The 24,936-nt window shown below is 24.8% G+C and overlaps 2 protein-coding genes across 2 annotated transcripts; both read left to right on the top strand.

The window, feature by feature from the left end:
- The first annotated feature begins 4,970 nt into the window (after positions 1 to 4,970).
- Positions 4,971 to 10,378, top strand: LOC145828555 (uncharacterized). The gene is made up of 11 exons (XM_082936314.1): positions 4,971 to 5,154; positions 5,451 to 5,585; positions 5,970 to 6,179; positions 6,572 to 6,680; positions 6,811 to 6,922; positions 7,064 to 7,198; positions 7,577 to 7,746; positions 7,987 to 8,177; positions 8,338 to 8,509; positions 8,939 to 9,063; positions 9,911 to 10,378. Exons 1-11 carry the CDS (start codon positions 5,025 to 5,027, stop codon positions 10,039 to 10,041), a joined length of 1,620 nt encoding a protein of 539 aa, XP_082792440.1. The 5' UTR covers positions 4,971 to 5,024; the 3' UTR covers positions 10,042 to 10,378.
- A 4,480-nt stretch (positions 10,379 to 14,858) lies between these two features.
- Positions 14,859 to 24,710, top strand: LOC145831939 (uncharacterized). The gene is made up of 11 exons (XM_082939296.1): positions 14,859 to 14,988; positions 15,424 to 15,564; positions 16,090 to 16,281; positions 16,918 to 17,026; positions 17,560 to 17,671; positions 17,964 to 18,116; positions 18,349 to 18,491; positions 21,860 to 22,044; positions 22,984 to 23,158; positions 24,048 to 24,181; positions 24,384 to 24,710. The coding sequence occupies exons 1-11, from the start codon at positions 14,925 to 14,927 to the stop codon at positions 24,482 to 24,484; spliced, it is 1,509 nt and encodes a 502-aa protein (XP_082795422.1). The 5' UTR covers positions 14,859 to 14,924; the 3' UTR covers positions 24,485 to 24,710.
- Positions 24,711 to 24,936: the final 226 nt, after the last annotated feature.

The raw sequence follows: 24,936 nt of genomic DNA, 5'->3' as shown, positions 1-24,936 counted from the left end.
TTAATAGTTCACTAATTGCAAACTAAGAAAATAACCGATAAAAAAGATTAAACTATTTGAAAAAATCAATTTATATTTTATATACATAAATTTTAATCTCAAATATAAATATTTTTTTTAACATAGATAAAAAAACAGAGACCAAAACAAAAATTAAGTCATATTTAGCTTTTAATACACAGAACTTTTAATAAACAAGTAAATAAAAAATATACAATAGTTAACTATTTTTAAACTAACAAAACAAAAAAAATTCAATACCTATAACAATTAAGACCTAAAAATAATAGTCTTTAATAGAAAAAAACATCTGAAAACTTTACAAACCAAAAAAACTTGAAAATTCTAATAGTTTATTAGAAGTAATTAAGAAAAACCTGAATTAATAGACTTTTTCTACTTTTTTTTGTACTATCTTTTAGCTTTTTTTCACTATAGATCTGTAAAAACTTGTAGAAGGAAAGTTTTTACCAGTATACTTAAAACTTCCTTACCTTGGAAATATTTCTGAGAGGTTTTCTAATAAAATTTCTGAGAAAATAAACGATGTTTTCAGCTCTGTTTATTTAAGAACAGTTTTGTATACAGATTGAACTCTAATTGGAATTTACAAAGACGTTTCTCACACCCATGAAAAAAGTAACATCATCTATAAATTTAGTTGTCACTGTGATAGTGACTAAGTGGGAAAAAAGTCTCAAAAGTTTCATGTAAGAATCGATCAGCATAATAAGAAATTCTTGAAAAGTTGGTTTGATGGTCGTTCGGAGAAACCAACGAAATAATACTTCTCGGCGATTGGGCAACATTTGTTGGACAATCCGGAGTGTGCTAAAAACTATAAAAAGGATAACTTTTTAGTATTAGTGAGAGTGGAGAACTCTTTTCAGCTACATATTCTAGAAGCCTTATGCATTCAATCTTTAAGGCCCAGTTTATGTAAGCAGAAAAGTTCTTATACCAGACTAGATTTTTTAAATCCTTTTATTAAATAATTTTAAAGTAATTAGTTTCTTAAAATTTGTAATTATTTTTTTAAAGTGTAGTTTTATTATCTTATTTGAAAAATATAACAAAACACATTCCATTTTTTCCTTAAATCTATTTGAGATCTTTTGTGGTAAGTCTTACAAAAGTCTCGTAATTTTTTTTAAGTACAGTTTATTTACTTTTTATCGCTGGTGTATTTTAGTTTGATTTTAATCTAACGATTTTTATTAGTACAGCAAAGTTCTATAGTATAAGCCAGTGGTCGTCAAGGTGTACACTGGTGCACACTAGTGTGCACGAAATTTATTTTTGGGTGCGCGAAACTTTAGGGTACACAAAACTCATTTAGGAGTGCACAAAATTTTTAGACTACAAAAAAGAAATCCAGCTTTTAATATGATATTTATCTAGTTTAAGGGACATAAACAAACTAAATAAAACATTTTAAGAGCACTGTACTGGGAATTCTGAGTGATTGCGGAGATGTATTCAATTAATAAGTATTCAAGACAAAGCCATATAAATAAAATATCATTGTGCAAACAAGATAAACCAAATAGAAAGGTTCACTTATTAAAATTAGATTTTGGGTGGCACCGACTTTTTTTTTTGCATTTTGGTGTACAAAGATTTTGATTAGCTTGACGACCACTGGTATAAGCTTTTAGTTAGTTTCAACATTCGATTATTGCTTCATTTTATATTTTAAAACTTTTTTCTACAGTATAATTTTATTTCAATTTCATTTCAGTTTAACTTAGTAAGAAAAATTTCTGATGAGCCTTACTACGAAAGTACTTAAATAAATTTAGGAAAAATGAAATGTATTTTGTTATATTTTTTAAAGAAGGTAATTAGCTTATTTAATTTCATAATTTTTGAAAGTTCCAACAATATCACCGATACTACTTTGTATATTTGAATTACTAAAAATGTAAATGACAACCAAGGTAATTTTATATTTCATATACCATGAAATACTTTTTTTTTGGCTTTTTCGTTATGTTTATTAAGCAATAGAACAATAGGAAGAAATAAAAACCCTTTCTAAAATAAATTTTGAGTTTGAGTTGAATAAAAAACCGATTTGGTTTAATACAGTACAAAGATGGGAAATTTATTTAGTCAACGGGCAATATATACCAGGAAAAGTCTTTTGTTGTCAGACTGCTTAAAAATAGTCTTGTTTGGCGCGTAACAATGATCAACTAATAAATACTGCTACGTAAAAAACATTAAAATTAAGAACATATTTCAAAGTGTTTATTAAAAAGAACTAAGTTTTATTTGTTTTGCACAAATTGTTTTTAATCTGAAACACACATCGCAGGTCAGGTATTTCTGCATGCAGGCCGGATTCGGTCCGCGGGCTATCTGTTGCCTACCATTACTTTCGTTTATGAATTTTGTATCAGTAGTTTCAGTAAGTATGTTGATTTAATTTAAACTTACTATTAACGCTTTTCAGTACAATAAAAGTTGGTAAAATATTTACTCAGTTAGAAACTTAAGATTTTAAAAGCTTTAATAAAAATCTTACAAAACACTTCACCAATACTCTAAGCATAATTTCTCATAATATAAACAGTTACTTAAATTAATCAATTAAAAATACTTAGTTTTATTTTAAACAAAAGAAAGTACAAACCATAGAAAAATTAACGATTAAAATTTATATTAGTAATAGCAATTTTTTACTAAAAAATTTAAAACTATTAATGCAGATAAAAACAATCATTTTATTCTGCAAAAATTTTAAGCTTTAACAATAATTAATTTTTTAGTGAGTTGTTTTAAAACAGCTTGTAAATGAAAACTTAAAAAAAGTTTTACCAATAATTGTTTTACTGCATAATTTAAAATAAATGTTTTTAGGCTATTATAAAAAATAATTGTATAAAGTTAATCCAACAATTTTATTGATTAAGAATAAGTCAAGTACATTATTAACATTTTTTTTATTAGAAAAACGATTAACAAATTTTATCTATTAGAATTATTTAAAGCTATTGTAAATAACAAGTATTATTTGAACTTGCAAAATAGCTATTGAAGTTAAATATTTTTTTAATATGTAACACAAATTTGTAAAGTCATCGAATTTAGAAGTTGAACATGTTTAAAATTACGAAGTATTTTAAAACGCTCCGTAAATACGAGTTATTTTCGCATAAAAATTAGTTTGGTAAAAATTATTAAAGCGGAACAATGACTTGCAAGGAAATTGCTTTATAGAGACTTATAATAAAATTTTTTTTGTGCTCAACAGCTTACAATGAAACAGTTTTGATAAGAAAATGTCGTAGTTATTACAAGAGCTTTTCAATCTTAAACTTAAAAATAAAAGAAACATTTTATTTGAAGTCATATTAAAAAAGCGTTTAACATAAGATTTAAAAAAGCGTAAAGAAATATATAAAAACAATTGATATAATTCTAATTGCGCTTAAAAAGTTTTTATTTTTTTGTAGTATATTGTAACTAAATAACTACAAATAATTTATACAACAACAATAATAGATTGATGTATTTTTTTATTTAGTACTACACTGAGTAATGGAGTGTTTTTAATATAAGTCATTGAAAAAAAAATTAAAAATTATTTGTTATAAGCTACGACTAGCAAGATTTTTAAAAGAAAACTTTTAGCCACGTAGTACCAAATATTAAGAGTACTGTTCGTTATCTACTAATTCAACTCTAAAAAAATATTTTGTTTATTAAAAACTGAAAAAATCTTAGTTATTTTTTTACTCTAAGTTTTTATAGCAATTGGTTTAATTAGTACTTTTCATTATATTTTTTCCATAAAATTTTTATTATAGTTGAATTTATGTAGAACAAGTTTAACCCGTCATTTACAATAGTGCTCTTCTTAGCCTGCTCAAGCACTTCTTACAGACAATAGAAAGTACGTTAGTGTAACAAACAAAAAAAAATTACAAACTACAATACTTTAAGGATCAAGTAAACACAAAAAAAAAGTCAGCTTTATTTTTAAAGAAACTAAAAATAAAGCAAATAAATTCTAATTAAAGTTATAGAAATAATAAATGTTGTTATTTAGGCATAACTATTTTATGTTTAAATGAGCATAAAATTTGATATTTCAACCATTTAATACTTAAAGCATTGTTAAAAATGCAATTTCTGTTTTCTTATATCTTTTAGGAATTTATGCTTCTCCACCCTTCAACGCTTCGTTAGATGTAAGAAAAATGATAAAAAAGGCTATTCTGTTTGGCGTGGTCAAAAATATAAGAAAAAATTGTGTACATTTATTAATAGTCATCCGTTAACTATAGTCCCACATTGTTACTTAAAGCATTTCATATTACCACTTAAATCGAACTTTTATTTATTTTGTTTTAATCAATGTTTTAAAGTTGTTTTACATTTTACTTTTGTTTTAGTTTGTTACAGTCAGTTAGTTTTGTTTCAAAACAAAATGAATATTTTTTTTCATGCTTTGAGCATTATAAAACGGGCTCTACTTGATTTCTTGTGTAGTTAAAACTGCAATGCCACATACTTTATATAAAGGCTTTAACTATTGTGGGTTGTCGTATGTTTTGTTTTGATTATATTATTTTATTGCAAAAAATGTTTCACTTAAAAAAAAATTAAAAATATATTTTTCATCAAAGACTTTTTAATAATTTAGATGTAAAATATGTCTTTAAATTTTTAAAAATAGCTTGTAGTTGTTGTTTAAAAAATAAAAACAAATTTCCTTGCATTAAAAAAAAACAGAAGTATTGTAATTTTGAACAAATAGTTGCCTGAAAAAATATTATTAACACTTTACTGTTTGGTGAATTTTGAAACTAATTTTTATAAACAAACAAATATAAATCTATAGCGCATTCTACAAAATACAACAAAAATGTTTTTTGAATTAGATTTATCAACATGCATTCTTATAATTATTATTTAGATACAATATTTCTTGAATTTGTGGTTTTTATTTATAAAAGTACCAAAAATAGAAATATAGAAGCTTTTTAACCGAACAGGTAAAACTAACCAATAGAATGAAGCTCTTTTTGGTAGCGTTATTGGTTCAGTTGTCATACGGACAAATGCCCCCTACTACCTTCTCGACTCCAGTCACTACTGTCCAGTCATCATTCGGTCCTACTTTTCCACAAAACACTTATAATGGTTTAAATAATTTTTAAATAATTAATAAAGGTTTAAAAAATTCCTTTTATAGAACTATTTTACCAGAGGTAATAAAAAACTTTATAAACGAATGCACGAGATAAAATTAAAATTATATACATCGAACTTTAAAGGTTTTAATTTACTGTGGTAAAATTAAATTTAATTTTAATTAACAATAAATTTCAACATTTTTAAAGCTAAAATTTTTTTTTTATAAACTTAAAAACAAAAAAAAAGAACAAATTATAAATTTTAAAGACATTAAGAAGTAACTAATTTTAAAATACAAAAAGGTCCACGTAGATGTATGGTGGGTACAAGAACCACTAATCAGTTTGGGGAAGTTACTCTTGACACAGCTTTCCCGTCCCTTTGTCCTCAAGGGCAGAACTACTGCGCTGACTTTACTTACACTACCGAAGTAGAAGGTTAAACTAAAAGTTATTGTACTTGAGTTAAGCTAATGACGTAAAAATTTTGAGTTTAACAACTAAGTTAAAGAAATATTTTCATATTAAAAAATTGTGCTTATCTTTTGTTTTTATTGCAATAAAATAATATTTTTAAATAAAATCAAAATTATGAAACATTCCAATACAACCAATTTCTTAAATTTTTGAAGGTTTTGCTGCTTTTAACAGAGTGAACTTTTGTTAAGAACGATTAATTTATTACAAAAATATTCTACTTATTAAAAAACGTTGTAGAAATATTAGTAGTTAATAAATTTATATTAAGTCACTGTTAAATAAAAAACACCATAAAACATTTTCACAAATGTGTATCTAATAATTAAAGATAAAAAATTTTAGGAGTGCAATACAACAGCGTAACAGCGTACTGCGTAGAAGATCCAGCAACAGCAACGTGTCCCATATTCACGGAGTTTGCATCATATTTCGGGACAGTAACAAACTGCGAATCAAGTATTTGTAGGAGCTCAACACCATTTCAGGCCTGCAATGAAGATAGATTTGAAGGTCCTGGTCTATCTTGTGAAGCACAATCAAATTCTACAGTCGGTTTGTGATTGATACAATTTTGTTTAGAAGTATAAACTAAAAGAAATTTGTAAGACTTAAAAAAAACTTAAGTTTTATAAAATTTATGTTTTATTAAGGTTATTTGTGACAACAAACAAATACATATGTTTTAAGGTTACTACTTTGTTTATTGTAAATAATATCTTAAATATGAAAAATAAGTTAAATATTTATGTAAACAAAATTTGATTTAAATAGATACTTTTGTTTATATTGCAATAGCTTTAATATGTTTTTCAGTACTGTCAACAGTCATTACAAAACACTAAGCTATTTTGATTCAGTAATTAGACTAGTTAAAAAAATAATGTTTCAAAGATAGATTAGTAGATCACTGTGGTAGAAGTTGTAAGTTATCTTTTTCTAAACAGACGTTCAACTTTTCCCGGGATGCAGTGCTTCCGAAGCAGCTTTTGGGGTTGCTGAGTGCGTGACTGGACTTGTAAACGGATACCCATATGAAAACAGTGATCGTTGCAGGTACTAAAGTTATAATTGCTAAAAACACAATTTACTTAAATTTCATTAAGTGTACTTAAACAGTGCTTAAACTTCTAATAAATAAACATACTAGTATTAACAATTAATTTAAAAAAATGATTCGATAAAGAGACGGTTGGGATCAAATGGCTCAGTGTATGGCAAACCTTGCAACTAGATGTTTAGCATCTAAATGCAGCTCTGTGCTTGACGATATACAAGGTGTTAGGAGTGAATACCCTGTTAGTTAAGTTTTAAAGTGTTAAAACAAGTTAACCAATGATTTAAAAAAATTATTGTTGATTTAAATTTTTTTATGCAGCTTTATTATTTATAAAACAATGAAAAGTAAGAGAAATAACAATAAATTGACAAAAAAACAGGCCGTTACATTTTACACGGTTGGAATTAACTCAATTTCTGACTTGGATTCAGTGCTAAACAACATTTTTGGTTTTTCTCTGGGTGATCTGCTTCTGCCTACTGCTTGCTTTGAGGATGGTGCTAATTTAGATCAGGTCTGTTTTATTTAATGATTATTAATGTTCTTTTTTTTTAAGGATAAATTGATAAAAAAAAGAATTTTGATCAAATATTTGCGTCTTCTTAATTTTCTGACTTTTCGTCTTCTTAGTTTTTCACAAAAGTAAGCTTCAGTTTCTAAGGTTCTAAAAACCATCTCGTTAGGCTAAATGAGTCACTCGTAACAAAAACTGCTTGTTGAATTCTAAAAACAAGGAAACCATAGTCTGCGGCGGAAACTGTTGTGATATTTTGTAGGTGCAGTTCTGCGCTAATTTATTTCGGTGAAAACTAAATAGTTACGCTGACGATAATCAATGCATTCTTACTGTTTTTATAAGCTGTAAAATTTAAAAAATAAAGTTTACTATCAGTCGATCGAGCAACTTCAACAACTTCTCCAAGAAGTTGACTTAGAAGAAATGTTGATCAGTTTTGGCGTAAACCTAGATTTCTGTCCTCGATTCGTGTCAAGAATGCAGAATGCATTTTTTAACTTTATTCCTGATATTATAAGAGCTGAAACATCACAACAGATCACCAGGTTAGTAATGTATATGCATTAAAACAAATCAAAGATTTTGTAAGATTTTTTTTGAATGAATAATTACAGTTAATGTTTGAAAATATTCTTATTTTAATTTAAAATATAGGTGTTATATGATTAATGAAAACAGTAAAATTAGATTTTCTTGAAGTATATCAAGTTAAAGTATTTTAAACTGTTTGAAACCAGTGTTAAAATAAATAGATTACTATGATATAAATACAGTTTTTTTAACAGGTCTTTTAGTAGATTTGTAGAAGAATTTGTAGGAGCTTTCCAACAATGCGATAATGTTTTTGGAGTTTTATCACAAATTAGTGGATTTTTAAATGGATTTGACATTAACTTAAATCAAATATTTTCTCTTATAAACAATTTTATCGACGTACCTTTACCTACTGTTGGTCCCGGTCCCGGACCTGAACCAGGTTAATAAGTATCTTAGTAAATTTAATTAAATCGACGAATATATAGTTTTTAGCATTGTTTAAAATATTTAAACCGTTTTTATCTACAAACGATTATTGACTGCTTTTCAATATATATTAAAGTATATATGAAAAAAAAAATTTAAAAATTGCCATTAAGGGTGTCCACGTGAGAATGGACCTGGCAGTTTTGGTGTAGTGAATCTTAGATGTGAACGTTTTTATGAAAACGAATCAAGATGCGGTAAAAGAAGGGCTTGGATGTGTGACTACTCTTCATGGAGACTTAACTTTCTTAGAAACTTTAGACTCAACTATAGAGAGGAGTTGGGGTCAGTTTTGTTTTGTTCACTTAACGTATAAAAATAAGTAAAAATTATCAAGTTATATAGTTATATGTTAAAAACAAAGTTGTTCTTAGTAAAGTAATCGATCCTGTGGAGAACTATTAATAACAAGTGAAGTTTTATAAGCTTCATTCTTTACTAAGTTTTGTTGCTTGGCACTTAACTTTACAACACAAATTTATTCTAATTAAATGATTAGGTGCCAAGCTTCGAAAAATATTTGTGAATAGAACTTAAACCCTCACAATAAAAATAGTTGATAGAGTTGATAAAATGTTTTTGAAAAACTTTTTTAGTTGTTATTTTTAATGACTGTTTCAAAAAACTATATATTATAAAAAAAGTAAAAGACTAAACAAAAGTTTAAGATACAATTAATTAAATAGCTTAAATGTTATTATTCTTAAATTTTAGAGGTGATTTGCAAACACCGGAATGCAAGAACGAAAGGAACATTTCTTGTGCAAGGTCAGAAGCTTGCTGTTATGAAACTCCTGAAGGTTGCCAGATTTGTTTTTGTCAGAATCACGACTACCTTGGTTAGTTAATTATCATTACTGAAAAATAAAACTTTAATAATCAAGTTAAGTTTTAAATTTTAACAAATTAATACAAGAAGCTGGTTTATAGTTTGTATCATTAAACTTAACATTGTAAAGTTTTCTTTTTTAATTTAAAGCTGTCCAATTAAAATAAGCCTTTTAAATGAAGCTAGTTTTTTTAACGTCGACTTTTAGATATAGATAATTCAGACATTTTCAACGTTTTGATATGTTTTTAACCTTTTTTTTAATAAAACAAAATAGTTTTAAAAATTGTTTTATTAGATTACATAAACCAAACTATTTGATCAGTTAAAAAGTTTAAAAAAAGATGTGGCTCGATTATTGCTAAACATTTAAAGCATAGAGAGTTTATAAATGATTTTAAAAAATAACTAACACATAATAACACTTTATATCAAAATTCAAAAATTTTAAAAATATTTATCAAGTACTGTTATCACACTGATGCTAATTATAAGTTTTTATTAAAATTAAAGCTTTCATACAACCACCATAACAGACAAAATTGAATAAACCATGTAGTTGTGCAAAGCATAAAAAAAACTTTTATTTTACATTTAGTAGAAGTTTTATTTTTAGAATGTGAAATTATAATTATAATTAATTATAATTATAAACAGTAATATTTAAAGTTTATATGAAATTAAAACCAAATTTTTCCCTAAGCTAGTTGAGCCTGTTTTAGTTTTAAGACTTAAGGAATAATATTTTTTAATAGTGATAAAAATAGTAATTAATAAGCCTAGACCAATTAAAAGTAGTACAGTAAATAATATTGTGGTCTTGTTTCAAAAAAGTAAGGCAACTTATGTTTTATCAGATTTCAACTATCTTGAGCAAAGATGGTTATACGAGGCTCAAGTCTGGGAGAAGTTTTTTAACATTTACCAGAACAGGCTTGCTGAATCAATGCATAACAACAACAACAACAATAATGACGATACTTGTTGATTGTATTCGAACGTAGTTGAATTAGAGTTATAGCTGAACTTTTTAAAACTAAATTGTCATTCCGCTAAAACATGTTTTAGTAAAATGTTATCTAATGACGTCTTTTCGACTGACTAATAACTTTAATAAATTTCTACGTTTAGCTACAAAAAAAAAACTCTTTTTGTTTAGTTTTACTTGACAGTAGATTTTTTTTTGTTATTAAAAAGTTCTAGCCTAATCAATTATAAATTTTAAACTGCAGATAAAACTTTCTTACAATTTTAGATAATTTTTATTTTTATTTATATAATTTCGTTTAATTTTATCGCAGTTTTTATAAAACAACTAATTCAAGTTTTATTTTGACTTCATATTAACCTACTTAAACACAATAAAGTTAACGGTATTTAATGTGTTTAGTAATTTAAAAACTGCTAGTTATTAGTTTTAGATGTGATAAGACCTAGTTTTTCTGTAAAGGTGAGCATTTGCATACCAGTAATAACAAGAAGCTTTAATTAAGGTTCACAAAAACTTTCTACAGAAAGGCTTTTCAAGAGCTTGTACGTTAGAATTATATTTAAATGTTATGCTATTTTACCTCATAAATAAGTTTTAAAATGTTTATGGATATATTTTAATGATACGAATCTATTTTATAATAAAAATATTTTCAAAAAAGCTTTGCAGTTTTTTTACTGTGAAAAACGGTTTCGTTTAAACTTAAATTCTAAATTAGTTGTACAAAACTTAAGAAAAACAGAACTAAGTTTAAGCATTAAAATTCAAATTCAAATCAGATTAAATCTATGTAATGAAGTTATAAAAACATTGCTTTTTAGTCAAAATTTGTATGCATAACTTATTTAAAGTTGAATTAGATTATTACAACCGAAGTATAGTTAAACTATTAAGTACCTTTAAAAAAAACACAATCTTCAATGCCTCTAAAAACACGGGAATCGACTTTTTTTAATAAAACAGATTTATTTATACTATCATACCTAAAAAAATATACGGTTAAGTTAAAGTTTTTAGCTTATCTTTTTATAGAAGATAAATTAACTTGTAGTAATGATGGTTTTGTGTTCACTGGTTTGGAATTTTACAAACATATCGAAACTTTAAACAAGTTCTGCGAAGGAATTTTTTTTTAAATATTATCTTTAGTTCTTTCACTTTGTTATTCGTCGTAAAAACTTTATAAGTTCCAATACAAATGACTAAACTTCAATATATTCTTTTTACTTTTTGACAATAAATTATTATTGTTTCAATATACTATAAAGTTTTCTTTGATACATAACAAGTAAATAATTTAACCTTAATTATTAAAGTAAGTTTATACTTAATTTATCAAAATCTTTATAACGTTGTCATAACTAAAAGAAGAAGCAAAAAAATTATTTTAATGAATAAAAAAAGTTTCAAATCAAGCTTACGTTTTCAATTTAATATTATATAACTGTAAATAAGAGCTCAAAAAATGGTTATTTTCAACGACGATAATGTCAAAATATAAACGTTTAGAAAGTATGTTTGAGAATAAAATCTGACTTTAAAAAACTATTTAAAGCCTAAGAAAACGTTAAACTAAACTAAGAAAACATTTAATCTATAATTCTTTTTCAATTCATGCGTTCAGTAGAAATTAAATAAAAGAAAATTAATCTGAAAAACTACTAGCTTAAAGTTTACCTTTGTGCGTTGTACGTCAGCCATTTTTTTACGGGAATTTACAGCAAAAATAAATCATTATTTAATACTATGCAAAAAAAATAGCTATCCGTAAGTTTTTATTAGTACCTTTACTTATAATAAAAACAAAAAGGATGCATTTAAAATCCACATGAGTTTTTATTTATATAAATTATGTCATTAACGATGTGTTTTATACTAGCTGTAAACTATAATTAATTTGTTTTATTTACTTACTATTTAGCAGTTTTTGGTTATAACGTGCTTTCTGATATGACTAGTACTTGGTAAAAATTAGTTACACCTTTGTAGTCGATGAAAAGAAATATTGTTAACTTTATCTTTATTAGATTATAAACCGAGCAAACTTTAATGAACTTTATAGCTGCTTATTCATTTAAATTGAACAAAATTTAGTTTTAAACTGAGCAAAAGATGTTAACAAAAGTGTTTTTGATTAGTTAAAAATATCTAAAAATAGATTTTTAAGCAATTCCATTTTAAAGCTAGAAATTTTATTAAAAAGTAAATTTAACCTTTTGATAAGGAAATCAAACTAAATTTAACAGCCGTGATAATTATTTTCTATTTTTCAGTTTTGAATCATTTCGTATTCGATTAAGAAACAAAATACAAGTTATAACTAGTTTTTAAGTAAGGGTTTGGTAAACTGCGGCCCGACAAGCAAAGCTTTCTTTCTTTTAACGTGTGTACCTTAACCAAAAAAAGAATGCAAGATTAAGCATGGTTTTAATATTAGTTTACAAATCTGATACTTTAACTTCTAAGTAAACTGTGGTGTATACTTTATGTTTATTTAAATAATTTTATATCTTTGAAATTTAATTTTATTAATTTTAGCTCTTATATAGGTATTATTATTTTAGTTAGAGGAACAACTAGAAAAAATACTTTGCACTGCAAAAACATTTTTTCAGCAAATCTTTCAAGTTTCACATAATATACTGCCGACCCTTGGTTTAAGTTATACTAAAATAAAACAAAAATATTTACATTTATAAAGTAAGTTTAACACTTTTTCATTAACTTACTAATTATAAGAATAGCTTAAACAAAACAGGTTTCTTAAGAGTTATTTTAGTAAGTGTAAAAACTAAATATTAATGATATAGAAAATTGTAAACCAATAAAAACATTTTTCAACGCTTCAGATTATAATGACCTCAGATTTCGTCTTATTTAATCAAACGATTTCATAAATTTTTTTGTTTACTTTATTTTTTTAACTTTAATATTCAGTTAAAATTGTTTTAGCTACTTTGTAATAAAAAAATTTTTGTTAGCAAAGTCTTTAGCTATAATTTTTATAGATTTGTTCAAAGAAAACTCATACTTTAAAGTCTACCTTAGAATCGGTAAAAATAAGTTTTCCTTTAAATATATAGCTTTTTAATGTTTATAAGTTAAAAAAAACTCGGTAAATCAAACGAACGATATTTAGTTTCTAACCCACTTTTAGAATAACTTTATATTTTTTAAATAATTCAACAATAAATATTTGAAATTGAATATTATTCGATAAAAACCAAAACTTCTTAATAACTTACTTTTTGTATTGAATTATACCAACAAAATTTAATTTTAATAATAGGATAACAAGTCATGTATATAAAATTATTGTAAATACGGCTTTTTAGTACATTTTTTTTAAACAGAATCAGTATCTTTTGTACGTATAAGAATGAGGAAGTTTTATAAAAGCTGTTTAGAAAATGAATATGCGCAAAATTTTTAATAATATGATTTTATATCATACAAGCTTAACAAGTTGATAAATTTAATTTGGTATAACAAGTAATAATTAATACAACAAGCTCTAATTTAAAGGTAAAAAGGATGTGTTAGAAATAATTAAGTTTGTTAAAGTTACCAATTTTATTAAAAATAAATTTTAGTACCTTGGCAATGTGAACTGTCAAAAGTCAGCAAATTTATAAGACAGTTTTCTGATAAGATTACGTTTAACTGAAAAGGCTTTAAACTTCTACATAAGTTTTTTGAAGCTTTTAATTTTTTTATGTAAAATTTTATAGTTTAAGTAAAAATGTCCAATACTTTTGAGTAATTTTAAACATCACAAAATCTAACTGTTTTTAAATAAGTTCTACAATTTAGTAATCAGTTAAACACATTTGTTTTAACAATTGGTGATATTCTTTACTTACTTAGTTTTCAAATAACCCAACATGTCTATATTTTATATGGAAGTAGCTATCTTTTATTTTTAATGACGTTGTTGTTGTTTTAGAAAATGTCAAAACGTATGAATTTTCTATTAAATAACTTAATAAATATTAATATAAAGCAACTTTTGTTTATAAAAAAATCTGCGTTTATACTTATTTGATTCAAAAAAAACAAATAAAGGTTATCTTTATCAGATTTTTGTCACCAAACATAGTCTTAAAAGTTTTTAGCACTTTAAATAAAACACAAGTTTTTAATATTAACTGAAAATGTATAAAAGTTTAAAACATAACCGAAATTTTATTGTATGGGTAAAAAATATTTAAAATGAGTATAAAAGAAAGGTATAAAAAATGAGAGAAGCCTCGCCTCGGGTGAAGTGATGGGTGTGATTAGCCAGAGGTAGAATAATAGGGAAAAAAGCGTAAAATTGAATGTAAATTTATAAAGCAAGACATAATGGCAAGACATAAAGTATTCCTTGTTGTGTTGTTGAGTTTGCTATTGCGAGACTTTTATTGAGTGTCTATAATAAAATATAAGTATTTAACTTTTTTAATAGTAATAATCAATGGTTATTTAAAACAAATCGTTTTTTTTTTATATAAGATTTTACTAGGCACTAAATTTTCAAGGATAAAAATTTGAATTAACGTTTATTAACAGTTTGTGATTTGTTTGAACTTCTAACTATTACACTTAAAAAAACCTGCTATAGCAATCAAACCTATAGTAGTTTAAATAAAGTAAGTATACTGTATACGCAAGTCGAAGTACATTAACTGGTACGAGTATAAATAACACATTAATCTAAAAAAAAAAATACAGACAGACAGTTTATAAAATGAAGCATACGTATATTTGAAGCTTTTTTGAAAATTTTGTTAGACAGTTTTTTTAACATAAGGCTTAGTTATTTTTTTATTAACAGAATAACTTTTAACTCAATTTTTTTTTTTAAATATACTTTTATAGAGTTTTATAACAAATAGAAAATGAAGGGAGTAGTAGCAATTGTCTTGATCAGTTTGGCGTGTATTGTCTCTGGACAAAATGAAAGTTTATATAAACTTTAAATTTGTTAAACAACTTTTTTACAGTTAAAAATAACCTTTTTCGTATGGTTGTTAAGAGTAATTTTTTTTTTTATTAACTTTTAAACCAACTTACTTTATTTAATTAATGCTTTTATACCAATTGAAAAAAAAACTGTTTATACTTGTTCTAACTTTTTAAACTAAACGTAAATAATAAACTTCAAAATAAATAAAAAACTAGCTTTTGCAACAAAACAAACACTTTTTAAAAAAATACACATAATTTCGAAACAATTTAAAAGTTTTATAAAAGAAAAAAAAAGTTTTGGCTCGAAAACTTCATATCAATAATACATTATGTTTTTTAGGATTACATTAAAACTTACAAATAATTTAGAGCTATGGTGGGTATTACATGTGAATTAAGTTATCAAAAAATTATCATTTTTTATTTTAGATACAAGATGTATGACGGGTACGAGATTGACAGTACAAGGCTTCACTGCTTTTGATAATGCCTTTCCTTCCATTTGTCCACCAAATACACCTTATTGTGTCAGATACGTGTACGATCAGGCCATCGAAAATAATGGAGAAAGTTTGTGTATCAAATATACAGTGGATTGATAGATATAATACTGGCTGTATATGTTTTGTATACAGCAAACATTAAAAAATAATTTGAAAAATTTTATTTGGAAATTAGTTGCAATATTACACTGTTATAACTTTATACATTAATGCTATAACAAATGTTTTCTGTTCTTTATAAGCGTTTTAATGACAAAAATAATTTCTTTCACTTAAACTATGACTTTTAAATCAGTTTAATAAGTTTTTTTTCGTGTAACACTACTTAATTGAAATTAAATTAATAATTTTTTTATCGTTACATTAGTTTTCCATATTTTATGATTATTAAGTATTATTAGAAACTTTTTTAACTGTATGCTAATAATATTTCTATAGCAAAGAAACTGTCTTATTTCCAAAACTATAAATAAAACTGTAAACTCATGTAAAAAATAGTTGATAACTGTAAATAAATTTATTTCTTTGGTAGGTTCAAGTATTTAAGTATTGTATTTATACAAAAATTAACCTAACTTACTTTTAAACGCAGCATTCAACGCCACGGCAGAATTTGGAGAATGCTCACAATCTCGAATTGATAATTGTGATCCAATCGCTCCTTTTCTAGCTCCCTTTGGTGAAGTAAAAAGTTGTGAAGCCCAGTCATGTAATGCTACTGAAGAGCCTTGTTTTTCATTTGAATTTGCCAGAGGAGATAGTGATTGTAGTGTTCCAGAGGGAGGTTAGTAAACTTAAGTTGTACATAAACAGTGTGTTGATCGAAAATAAGAGACGTTTACTTAATAAATGTATGTTGAGTACTGTTGAATAGAGCCACTGTCTAAACAGTGAATCCAAAAGAAATGTTAAACAATGATAGAAACCAAATATACAACAAAAAACGTTTTACTTTACTGAATCATAACAGAAAACATACAAAAAACTTTATCTAAATATTTTTGTTTTTGGGCAGTTTTTTAATTTGATAAATTTACTTAGTTTTCAATACAAACTTTATTAAAAAAGGTCAGACAACTTAATAGCTTTAGATTCGCCCTTCACGATAAAATAACTGGTCAGCGACTTACCTTTATTAGAAAATTACAAATATGCTGTTAAACTGGCTACAAGTAAATTACTATTTTATCAAACGATTATGTACAACAAGTTGCTTGTTTGTATTATTTTTTTAACATTTTTAAAGTTTTATTTCATTGAATGAAAAATTTTATTAACAGATCTTTGTAGAAAGAAAGTTATTATTCAAAGTTTTATGCATTCAGTTTTGAACTTTAAAAAGTATACTTAAACTTGTTTCAGACTAGGTATATAATTTTTTTTCTGTGCAACATATGTCAAAATAACTAATAATTAATAGACGTTCGTGCTTTTCCTGGGTGCACAATGCGTGAAGCTATAAACTCAGTGTTTGAGTGTGCATCTCCTTTGATCTTTAACTTTCCACACGATGACGATGAAGAGTGCAGGTATTAAGCCTTTTAAATGATATAAAAATATTTTTTAGACTGTATAATGTGAATATAATATTTAAATTTGTACAGATCGGTTTAAACTATTAAAACTATTATAGGCTTATTTATTTACTTTTTGACCTACATTCTGTAAATTTTCTTTTAAACTAACTAAAAAAGTTAACTTACTAGTCTATCTAGAAAAGTAGCTAATACAAAACTAAGGTATATAAAATCCTTTTTGTAGGTTTTATCATTTATTTATGCATTTGTAGTAATGTACTCTTATATGCTCCGGTAAGCAATATTACTGCTGACTAATATGTAGATTTTAAATTCTTAAACTCGTTTTATATTTTTTAGCTTGATTTATCCTTAAATTAAACTTACTAATACCAAAGTTAAATATTTAAACTTTTTAGTTGATACATAATAATTTTTTATCAAAGCAGTTCTATATATTTAAACTTGAAAACTTAAATTTAGTTTAACTAACATTATACAAGTTTAAGTCTGTTGTTAATATTTATTAATTTGTGCTTCACCAGAAATGTATTGAATGAAATGGTAAAATGCATCGGACCAAAAATATCATCCTGCTTAGACAGTAACTGCCCTTCACTTTTTGATGGAGTTCCGGGAATGAGAAGCCAGTACAGTGTTAGTTCAAGACGCTGATAAAAATTATAAATGTATTTAATAAAATAGATATGCTTTGAAAATAAGGCTAAAATTTTAAGGAAGAAAAGTTATTTTGATAAAAATATTTATATCCTTTTTTTGAATTAAGATAAAGAAAATATATAGACATACTTACCACTAATCTTTTCACAGGTTCTAAGGAAATTTTATTTTACTGGTGAAATAATTACATAGATTTTTTTGGTTTCATATTATTATACTTGAAGCTATAAAAAAGACTTAAAAATAGCTTATTATAAATATTTTTTAGGAAATTTCATTTTTCGCTTCTAACACAAAAACAATCATGGAGCTTGTAGATTTTATTAAAAACTCTACTGGATTTGAACTTCAGGCTATTGTAAACGACTTTATTTGCACAGTTGACAAGAATGTTGTCAATGAGTTAATTAACCTTCTTCAGGTCTACTTTAAGTAGTTTTATACATCAGTTATTAATAAAAACCAATTGTTTTTTCTTTTCAAAATAGTTTTAAATAAAAAGTTTTTAACTTTAAATATTTCATAGTTCTTCTCTCTTAAAGTTTAAGCTTGATTTTAGAGTAATTGGTAAATTACTGTTACTTTAGATTAAATTTAAATTTTATATTTCAATTAATGATCTTTATAAAGTTATTAACCTTTATTTTTTTTAGGCTAACGCTTTTGAACTTGACGGATTTGTTGTAGGTGCCTTCCCTGAATTTACATGTCCAGATGCTTTCTCTCGTCTCCAATCCAACGGATTTCAATTTTTGAGAGACTTTTATGCTGCACAAGACAAAAATCAAATTTTTGAGTTAGTAAACTACTTTTTTAAATAAAAAATGGAGTTGAAAATAGTAAATCAAAAAAGTTTTTACGAAAACTGTAATATTTAATAAATTATTAAGTAGAGTTATAAATAAAAAAATGAGAACATTAAAATTTTTAAATTAACAATAAACCTTTTTTAACGCAGTCAATTAGAAAAAGAAAATGCTACATCATTAAGGTGTGTACATAATCATGTTTTATTTTCTAAGAATAACGCACATCAGGGGCGTGTCTAGACCTTTTTCAAAGGGGGTTCACAACTTTTTTTGTTCTTAATTTGCCGCTTAAGTACGCATTTCTTAGGTATGCACTACCAGTTAAGTACGCAATATTTAGCCAAAAAACTCTGTGTTTAAAATAATATTTTTCTGCTTAGAAATAAAAAAAATATATAAGTAGTAACAGAAAAGTATTACTATTTTTTATTTATTATACTGTATTAAATTTAGATAAATTAAAACTATAAGAACCAGAAAAAAGTTATGAACTTACAAATTGTATATCAAAATTCAAATATGTTATTTAAATCAAAAGTATTACAAACATAACTAACTTACTCTACAAAAAAGTAAGTTTTTAATCAGAAAACAATATTATAAAATAAATAAAACTAGAAAAAAAAAATTATATAGAGAATTTTAATTTTGAATTAAATTTTAGTATAGATGGAGTTCTTACAAGTTTTTCTTTTAAATTTTAAACTTTATACATTTATATATCTATTTAAAAATTTTTTTTTTCGAAGTAATTTAATCTATAAAAATTGAAATTTCACTAAAAAATATGTTTAGACTTGTACAATTGAATTAAAATATGTTTATAAAAATTTATTCTTGTTTTAATTTTTATTTTAAATTGTTTCCTGATAAAAAATTTAATTTTTTATAGAGTAAGTTAGTTATGTCTGTATTATTTTTGTTTTAAATAACAGATTTGAATTTTGATATACAATTTGTAAGATCATAAAACTTAAATAAAACTTAAAAATAATTTCAATTTTGATTTAAATGTTAGTATAGATGGAGTTCTTACAATTTTTTTTTTTAGTTTTAAACTCTTTACATTTATATATCTATTTATAATAAAAATATTTTTTTCAAGTAATTTGATCTATAGAAATTTCACTAAAAAAAATGTTTAGACTTATACAATTAAGTTAAAATATCTTTAAATTTTATTCAAATGTTTGCCTGATGGTGCAGGGACCCTAATGATGGTTTTGAATTCTCTGAATGAGTTGAACATTTTGAAAAATCAAGAATAAATTTTGTGGCTAACACATATATAAAAATAAAACAACTTATTAAGAAATATTAAAATAAAATTAAATGATAAAAGAATAAATTGCCAGGTGGTGTAGTTGTCTAAAGATGATTTTGAAAACTCTCTGAATTAAACTTTTCAAGGTTTAAACCCAGTTGGTTGACACATAAACAAATAATATAAATGTTTAAATACAAACACAACATTAGTATATAACAACATAACACAAAAGCTTCAAACAACATTATTATATACAATTAACTAAGTAAAATAAAACTTTAGTGACTATATTGGACACTTTTTAAGTAAAATTGTATTTACTAGTTAAAAAACATTACTTAATAAAAATTTATTTACTAAATAAAAATTTATAATGGGAACAGAGAGCATCTTAGTAAAAACTTTTCTAGAAAAAAATGCTACTTTAGAACTTTTACCTTTTATGACGTCACGATTAAAATTTTATTTAAAACCTATTTCAGCTGGGCAAAAACGAGCAACTTTTTTAATCTTACAGTGTTATAAATTCAACATTCATTATTCAAAGTTAATCAAATAACCCAAACAAAGTCAATAAACAACGTTTTTAGTGGTATTCTAAGAACCTTATTTTCTTTTCTTTTTTTTCAGGGGGTTCACAGGAAACCAGTCAGAACACGCCCCTGACGCACATTCTATAACGTTATCTTTAATATTAATGAAAACAACTGAATGGCATTTACGTAACACATCTCTTTGTTATTTTTAAACTTTTGTTTTGTATGATCTTGAAAAGATACAAAGTAGGCATTGTCAGTAAGTATGGTATTTGACATTAAATAAGTACATTGATATAAAATTAGTTAGCAAAGTCACTTGGCATTAAAATTTTCTCACACCAGGCTTTGTTGAAAAGAAAGAAAACTCAAACAAAGGTTTCCATAAGAATGTAAAATTTGTAAAACGAAAATTTTTGAAAAACAACTTTGATAAAGAACTTATCGTAAAGCTTTTAAACTCGTCATTTTATTTATCTAAATAATTTATTTAATTCTAGTTTATATTTTCAATCAAATATCAGTATTGTCAGTCCTGGACAAGACGTTAAAAGGTATCCGTAGTGTGCGACTCGATAACCGAAAGGTTCTTTGTGCATCAGATCCTAGGACAAAATATTCGGATAATAAATAAAAGTTCCTGTTCTTAGAGCTTTTTGAGACTCCGTAGATCTGTTCTTAAATTTTTTTGAGAGCAGTGAAACGCCGTTAGTTGAAATAAAGTTTTAGCACAAGAACATCTGTGGTATTTATTCCGATAAGCTTAGCTTATCAGGATCTTCAGGATTTAACGCCTTTTAACGTTACATCTTATATATATATATATATATATAGAATTAAGTTATTTAACTTAATAAATTAAATTTTTCACACTGAGCCCACCTTGAGGGCTTTATATATGTATATATATTTATACTTTTATTTATTTTACTATATGAAAAACAATAGTTTTATACGACCGTTTCGTATATGAGACATATTACCTCATATACTCACCAGTAAAGCTTAAGTTTATTAACAATGTTTAATAGAAATTTAGAATTTTAAAATTTTGAAATTATTATGACGTATTAATAATGAAGATTTTTGTACAGTAAGTTAAGTTAAAAAAAAACTATTAAGACGTCACAATAATTATAAAAATTTCAGGTTCTAAATTTCTTTTAAACATTGTTAATTAACTTTAGCTTAACTGATGAGTATATGAGGTAATATATTTCAACTTAATTTAAGCAACTTATGTATATATATGTATATATATATTATTAAAACACTAAGTTTTCAAGTACAATTGTTTCACTATTCTGTTAAACAGAACATTTCTTCAGTTTGTTTATTGTGATAATATCTTAAAACATAAGTCAAAGTGTACATGAAATTAAGCAAAAACTTGAAGGATTTTTACGTCACTAAATGAATCATTAAAAGATATAAGACACAAACATAAATAGTTAACCTAAATATATATTGTATATGTATAAACAGTATACAAGTTTTATAAGCTAAAATACTTTGGTAAGTTCTGTACAAAACCATCTTGATTATTTACTAGAGCAATGCGAGTATCAAGTGAAGGTATTGTAGAAATATTCAGAAACTGTAACTTGAATGTTATCTTCAACAACTTTGGACTGCTTGTTGACGGTTTGGACATCAAATTTGATCCTGAAGAAATACAACAAGCTCTCAAAATTGCTTTTGAATTTGCATCTTTTATTCCAGATCAACCAAGACCTGGTATGTAAGACTATGTATTGATAAGTAAAACAGTGAGGTCAGGGTTTAAAAATAAATATTATTTATCAAAAACAAACTTGTCATCCAAAAAATTTTAAATATTTATTGACTTTTTGCATAAATAATTCGTATAATATCTATATAAATTAAAAGCTGTGAGAACTAATTATACGTTTGAAATCATAAATTTTACCAAGGTTGTAAATTTTAATGCTTGTCTTATTTAGATGAATCTTAGTTCATGCTATTTTAGCTATATAAAAATTTTTTTATACCTTAATCATTTTTGCCTCAATTTTCGTTTCTTACGACAATAAGACCTAATACAAAGTATGTTTTTAACTTTTATACTTATTATATATCAGGGTATCTTAAACCCACATTTAGTTTTATATTACATATTTTATCCTGATGTAAATGAAAATAATAACTGAACATAACTACAAATTTTTAAACAATTATTTTGTTTACGTTTTTGTATATAAAAATATAACAAAAGTCTTACAAGTTCTGAAATGTCTTTTTATACACCCAGGTCCTTTGACCAAAATTATTGAGCGTCGATTTTTTTTTCGTGTTTAATAAACTTAGTAATTTATTTAAAGAATTAAAATTAAAAGGAAAACTAAAAAGTTAAGCTGTAAATAAAATCTTTAGATTAATGAGATAATTCGTTTTACTAACATTTTATTTCCTTGAAAACTATTTTTTACTAACAAAAAACCTTTAATAAGTTTATAATTTTTAAACAACGTAAAAAATGTAAAGTTTTGTCTAGAAAAATATTAGCCTTAAAAATTTACAGACCTTAGCTGCATTATAATTAAATTGATTTTATAAAGATGAGAAAATTTTATCAATTTTCAAGTAAAAATGTTTTAAAAGTATTTAAACTCAGTTTAAAAAAAAGTTATTTAAGTAAAATTCATTCAAAAACAGAAGAATGTCCAGCAGAAGGTAACGGTGAATACGGACTAATAAGACTAAACTGCATGGAGAGATTCGAAAATGCTACAACTAAATGTCAGATCAGAAAAAGATGGGCATGTAATTTTGCTGAGTGGAGATTCAATTTTTTGAGATCTTGGTTGTCTAAATTCTATCAACGCTTCGGGTTTTTATAATTAACTATTTTTATGCTATTATAAGATTTAGTAAACTAATAAAAACTAAAACTTATAAATAATTGTAGTAGTTTAATATTTTCTATGGACTCTACTAAAAATTTTTATAACCAATTGTAATCAGTATAAACTAGATTTGTTCTTACAAAATATCTTAAGGTAAATAGTTTGCAATCACTTTAGTCTTAACTAGATTTCGAGAGTTAAAGGTAATTCTTTTAAAAACTGTTTAACTTTAATACTTATAGTTAATTATACCTAAACAACTTGAAACTTTTTATTTAGTTACAAACATCAAAATAGTATTTGTATTATTCAAATGTTAACAAAGTACCAAAAACATCATTTCAAAAGATTATATTTTAAAGTTTTTAACAATTATAACAAATATAGTCATTTTAAAACTTAGTTAGACTTACCGAAAAAAACTTTAAAAAAGCTTAGTGTTTGCTTATCTTAACTGACATACTCAATTTAAAAATATATTAATTATAAACAAGTCAAGCGAATGATTTAAAAGTCAACTTTTCACGCTCATATGAACTTCAAAATGATACGTTTAAAAAATGAAAATAGTTTTTATGTTGCCACACCCATACTATTGTATTTTTATAATTTTAGTCGCTTTAAAGTCCAAATTTTTTCAATGTATAGAGTAATACGTTTGTGATATTTATTTAAAATTTAAAAATAACTTCCCAAATTTATTTTATTTTTCTTTTTACAGTTGGATACTTTTAAATACCTATATATATATATACATCCCTATATTGATAAACTAAAAAGTATTATAGTTTGACTTAATATTTTAAAGAAATGTTTATAAAGCTTTGATAATTTCTAAGATATATAAATTTCACAACAAAAAAAATTAAACAGTGATCGCAACTTGCCAGTACCAAGCTGCGGAAACGACGAGGAGTATGTTAGATGCAGATCCGGTAACTTGTGCTGCTACAACGCTCCTAGAGGTTGCAGGGTGTGCTTCTGTACTTCACATGACTACGATAACAGTTAGTTTAGACAATTGTTTTCATTTAATCAAGTTGCTCTTAATTAAGTATAGTTTTTTTGATACTAAGTTTTTAACATGAAGTTCTTATCAATTTATGTATAATGTTAGCAAAACTAACAATTTATAATTTTAAAGCACAATAAAGGTTATTAAGTATTCTTGAAGTTTTGCTTATTTAGATTAATTAATGTGATATACAGGTCAAGCAGATATCTACAACTCATGGAGGGCGTCTTACAGAGACTGGAACAACTTTTTTAGAGTCTATCAACAATTTAACAGTGATAACACTTGCTTTTAGATAGGCGACATTTATGAAATTTTATTTTTTAGTTGAAACAAAAGACTAATGTTTGTCTTTAGTATACCAGTTTTTTATGTACTTTTAAAAAATTATAAAGCTTTGAGTGAAGTCATCTAGATGGACAAAGATTTTAAATAGTGTTTTATAACTGGAATTTTAGATAGTTTCAATACTCAAAAAAATTTACTTTATAACTTGTTTATAAATAAATTGATTTCTTTCATATTTGTTGTTATCTTTAAATAAAAATATGATTAAGAATATAAACTAATCTCATTCGAAGGATGCTTTTAACTAAAATAATTGTATAATAATTTTTTTATTTTACTTTAACTACACAACCATAATACAAGTTTTATTAGTTATGTGTAAGAAAAGTGCGTAAAATAATGTAAAATTTTGCCTAAAAGACTATTGTAAAGCAGTTATAAAATATAAGATAAGTCAAA

This window comes from Thalia democratica, chromosome 1, assembly GCF_965202585.1.
Source record: "Thalia democratica chromosome 1, ktThaDemo2.hap1.1, whole genome shotgun sequence".
Lineage (NCBI taxonomy): Eukaryota > Metazoa > Chordata > Thaliacea > Salpida > Salpidae > Thalia > Thalia democratica.
The sequence above is the reverse complement of the archived record's forward strand: the minus strand, read 5'-3'. Positions and strand labels throughout refer to the sequence as shown.

What these genes read in the sequence shown, in the direction of transcription:
- LOC145828555 (XM_082936314.1), top strand. Translation starts at nt 5,025, where the DNA reads ATGAAGCTCTTTTTGGTAGCGTTATTGGTTCAGTTGTCATACGGACAA. An exon ending in ACATCACAACAGATCACCAG is followed by an intron (nt 7,747 to 7,986) that starts GTTAGTAATGTA and finishes TTTTTTTAACAG; the next exon opens with GTCTTTTAGTAGATTTGTAG. An exon ending in TCAGAATCACGACTACCTTG is followed by an intron (nt 9,064 to 9,910) that starts GTTAGTTAATTA and finishes ATGTTTTATCAG; the next exon opens with ATTTCAACTATCTTGAGCAA.
- LOC145831939 (XM_082939296.1), top strand. Translation starts at nt 14,925, where the DNA reads ATGAAGGGAGTAGTAGCAATTGTCTTGATCAGTTTGGCGTGTATTGTC. An exon ending in GATGACGATGAAGAGTGCAG is followed by an intron (nt 17,027 to 17,559) that starts GTATTAAGCCTT and finishes GTGCTTCACCAG; the next exon opens with AAATGTATTGAATGAAATGG. An exon ending in AAATTCTATCAACGCTTCGG is followed by an intron (nt 23,159 to 24,047) that starts GTTTTTATAATT and finishes AAAATTAAACAG; the next exon opens with TGATCGCAACTTGCCAGTAC.